General features: G+C 46.2%; 1 protein-coding gene across 1 annotated transcript in view; it reads left to right on the top strand.

Moving 5' to 3' along the window:
* Positions 1 to 4,534, top strand: part of LOC119593133 (toll-like receptor Tollo) — a 34,707-nt gene extending 30,173 nt beyond the window's left edge. Inside the window, exon 2 of the mRNA XM_037942098.1 lies at positions 100 to 4,534. Coding sequence (XP_037798026.1) covers positions 100 to 4,260 — 4,161 coding nt within the window. The 3' untranslated portion in view covers positions 4,261 to 4,534. The remainder of the gene's footprint in view (positions 1 to 99) is intronic.
* Positions 4,535 to 4,544: the final 10 nt, after the last annotated feature.

Here is a 4,544-nt window from a genome sequence, read left to right as displayed (position 1 = left end):
CAGTAGTCATCTTAGTGTAAGCTAATTTGTATGTTAACCATTAAGGTTTTTTCTTTTTCTTTTTTCTCTTAACTAACCCTACTTTCTCTCTCCTTTCAGGGCCTGGAAAACGTAGAAGAACTTGCCATCAACAACTGCAAGTTGGACAGTCTCCCGCCGGGGACTCTGTCCAGCCTGGGACGCTTGCGGAGTCTCGAGGTGACGACCCACAACGGCGAGTGGGCGGCGCTCGCCATGGAAGTGGTCTCGGGCTCCCTTCCTCTCACGCTGGAGCGGGTGTCCCTCGCCCACAACAACATCTGGACGCTTCCCCCGAGAGCCTTCTGCGGGCCCAACTCTCTCCACCACTTGGATCTGTCTCACAACCGCCTCCAGGACGTGCACGAACTCGGATTCATGGACCAAGTCCAACTGGACATTCTGATGATGAATATGAGCAACACAAGCTTTAGCGAACATTCTGCGGTGTTTTCAAACTTGGACGAGGTATCTAGTGCAGAAGGGTGCGGGCAGGCTCTTCGTGAGCTGATCCTAGACCACAATGACTTAGTGAGGCTTCCTGACGGGAGCTTCCGCGTCCTGTCTGGGCTCAGAGAACTTCATCTACGTGACAATGATATCAGACTTATATCCAGTGAAGCCTTCAGTGGACTTACAGCCTTACAAGTGCTATATTTATCTAATAATCATATTATTGCCCTACATAATGGAACATTTTCTGACAATATAGCCTTAGAGAGGCTATATTTGAACAATAATTCACTCAGTGCTCTAAATTCTAAAGTTTTCCAGGACATGAAGGAGCTACAAGTATTAGAAATCTCTAACAATAAATTATATCTAGATAACAGTCATGATGACCTCTTCAAAGGCCTCCGAAGGCTTGTCATTCTTGATCTGTCATGGAACTCCCTCACCACAATCACAAAGCTTTTATTCCGGGACTTGACATCCCTTCAGCGGCTGGTCCTTTCCCACAATGCCATACAGAGCCTCGAGGATGACAGTTTCACTTCTTTGTCGAACCTTTACGCTCTTGATCTCTCACACAATTTGCTCCTCACTTTGGGCGAGGCTAATCTGAGAGGGCTTGTCGGCCTCAGCCTGATTCATTTGGCTAATAACTCTCTCTTTGAAATTCATCCTCATGCCTTCCGTCACAGCTCAAACCTGAAGCAGGTCTTCCTTAGTCACAACCACCTCCAGGCTATACCCAAAGCCCTTGAAAATCTCTCTTTCATCAAGACTCTGGACATGTCCTACAACAACATCGTCAGTATCCAACCCTTCCTTTTTGGAGGTCTTGGAAATCTTGAGTTGCTAAATGTGAGCCACAACAAACTAGATTTTATATCTCAGGGATCATTCAAAGGACTTGTTTCTGTGAAAGATTTGGACCTAAGGGACAACGCCATCCACACAGTGAATGAAGGTTCTTTTGATGGAGTGCCAAATGTCTTGAATTTGGTACTTGCTAGGAATCAGCTGAGTAATATAGATCACATATTTGCTGGTCTGGAACACCTTGAATCCCTGGATCTTTCAGAGAATAATATAAGGATGTTTGATTATGCATTCATCCCTCAACAACTAATTAATCTAAACTTAAAAAACAATAAGATTGGACAGCTTGGTAACTTCTTCAAAGTTCATACCGTCCTGACTTTAGAAAATATTGATGCAAGTCATAATAACATTAAAAGCCTTACTGAATTTTCTCTTCCAAACACCATCGTGCACGTAATCCTGCACCATAACAATATTACAAGGATTTTGCCAAACAGTTTTCGAGACAAGGTGAATCTTCAGACTCTGGACCTCAGCATGAACTCCCTCCAAAGAATAAATCCCAAGTCTGTCAGCATGAGAGTAGCTTCTGGAAAACATACAAGTGCACAGATATATCTCTCGGGTAATCCTCTTATCTGCGACTGCGAAATGGAGTGGCTTTACAATTCATTCAGAAGCACCCTCACTACAACTCCGGAAGCCACTGAGGTCACTTTCCTTCAGCCTCGCATTGATGACCTCGCCCGAGTGACATGTACGCTGCCTCATTCTCGGGAAGACACCACTGTCATGACACGTGTTTTGGAAACCTCTGCAGCCAACTACCTCTGTCCATACACGACACATTGCTTTACTCTCTGCCAGTGTTGTGATTTTATTGCTTGTGACTGCCAGATGAAGTGCCCAGATGCTTGTTCCTGTTTTCATGATGACACATGGTCCATGAACCTGGTGGATTGCTCAGGGGGACACCTGGATCGACTGCCAGACCGAGTGCCAATGGATGCTACAGTTGTTTTGCTAGATGGCAACAATCTCCAGATTCTGCATGCACATCATTTCATTGGGCGACACAGCATTCAGCAGCTGTATCTGAATAATTCACAAATCCAGACACTCCAAAATCGCACATTCCATGGACTAACTTCGCTGCGAGTACTTCACTTACAAGATAACATGATTGTGCAGTTGAATGGCTTCGAATTCTCTGGCCTCCATCATTTGAAGGAACTCTATTTGCAGAACAACCGTCTGTCCTTCATCAACAATGCAACTTTTATTGGGTTAAAGAGCTTAGAAATCCTCCGACTTGACAATAATTTTATCATTGACTTCCCAGTGTGGCTGCTGAGCAACAATCGTTACCTGGCTAGTGTCACCCTGGGAAACAATCCGTGGGATTGCGACTGCCAGTTCGTTGAGTCTTTGAGGGAATGGCAGAAGCAGCAGTCCCACCTTCTGATCAACCCTGAGGATGTGTTTTGTGTACATGGTGACTCTGGGGTGGTAGGGCCTAGCATAATCCTTCCGGAGTACTCTTGCACGGAGGCTCAGCACGGAGTGACGCAGTATAAGTTTGGCCAGCAAGAACTGCCATTCCTGGCAGGGGGTTTGTGTGGTGGCGTTGCTCTCATCAGTGCTCTGGTAGTGATGGCAATGCTAGTTGCGAGGAGAAGGGCAGCAGCTGCTAACAAACTGGGAATTAATGGGTCTCCTGCATATTGCCAAGAAGAGGACGGAAAAGTTTTTGATTCTTACATCAGCTATAGTGCAAACGACGCCAGCTTTGTGAGAGATGTGTTAGCTACTAAGTTAGAAAACAGTTGTCCAAGTTACAAGCTTTGTCTTCATTCCCGAGATTTCAGTGAAAACAGCCGCCTCTCAGAGTTTATAACTCAGTCATTAGGCTTCAGCAGGAGAACCATTATAGTACTTTCCAAAAACTACATAGACAACGAATGGAAGAATGCTATCTTCAAGAAAGCTCACGTTGATGGGCTAAAGGACAGTGACATGGGAATCATTGCAATTTATTATGATAACGTTTCGTATTCCTCTTTTGACTCGGACTTAAAAAATATAATGAGGAGATGCATTAAACTTAGATGGGGTGACAAAAACTTCTGGAAAAAGTTATCGGAGGCAATGCCCATAAAACAAACATATGCAGGACTGCCAGTGTATGTATCAGAAAATTCCTATAAATCATCAACTCTGCCAACTCTCATCCCACCCTCATCCTTGCCTCTCCCATCTTCTTCCTCCGTCCTCACCTCCACAACAGGGCTCACCACACCGTCAGAGATCGGGCACAGAACCTCATGCCAACAAGAGCCTCCTGCAACTACCTACAAGGCCCCTCCACCTCCTCGTCCTTGTTATACACCACCTTCATGTGATTACATTGTAATGACAGGGCGAGACTGCCGAGACCCACAATGTACCTGCCACCGACACTCTCACGCAGCATACACCTACGTGGATGGCGACTCCTCGTCCCTCCACACCTACACCTCTCTTGAGCCCTTCACGTTGCCCGATCCTCATGTACCAGAGTCATATACACGTGGACATTCGCCTGCCAGTAGCCATTACAGTGCCCTTGAACCCCCTGTCAGGAGGACTGTAAGAGCTAGCAAGCGAAAAAAGAAGAGACCTCTGAGCCAGAATTGTCCACCTGTGCACTGTGACACTATGGAAAATCCTGCCTTCACCGAGGACGTACATGGCGAGCTGCCCTCCAACGGGACCTTCCGAAGAACCAAGAGTCTCCGGGCATCGCGTGGAAACCAAGAGCGTCATAGTGATTACTCGACAGACCACTCCAGTGACCGATCGAGTGGGAGATCGTACGACCACTCAGTGACCACTGGCGGAGGCGTTGTCGACCGCAACGACGCCCTATACATGGGTCTCGCCGATTCTCCACCTGAACCGACGATGGTCACGACCGAAGAATGTTTCGTCTAGTCTTCACCAATTGAATAGTCTGTTACTCATAGATAGTAACTAATGAACTTCCTACTTGCAGTGCTTGTTTCACGATGGTTTAGTCTAAAGCCATGTATGAATGTTGATTTTTTTATATTTGAGAACTGAAAATAAAACAAGTGGACTCTCCGTAACGGGAGCCTCGTATATGTAGCTCAGTGTGATGAAAGGAGCCTCCACTAATTCACTACAGAGTACTTACCGTCCCGGTGGCCCAGAGTCGCCAGTGATCGCATAGGATGTAAATATTAATCTTAGGCTTT

Source organism: Penaeus monodon, chromosome 31 (assembly GCF_015228065.2).
Source record: "Penaeus monodon isolate SGIC_2016 chromosome 31, NSTDA_Pmon_1, whole genome shotgun sequence".
Taxonomy (NCBI): domain Eukaryota; kingdom Metazoa; phylum Arthropoda; class Malacostraca; order Decapoda; family Penaeidae; genus Penaeus; species Penaeus monodon.
This window is presented reverse-complemented; position numbering and strand designations above follow the sequence as displayed.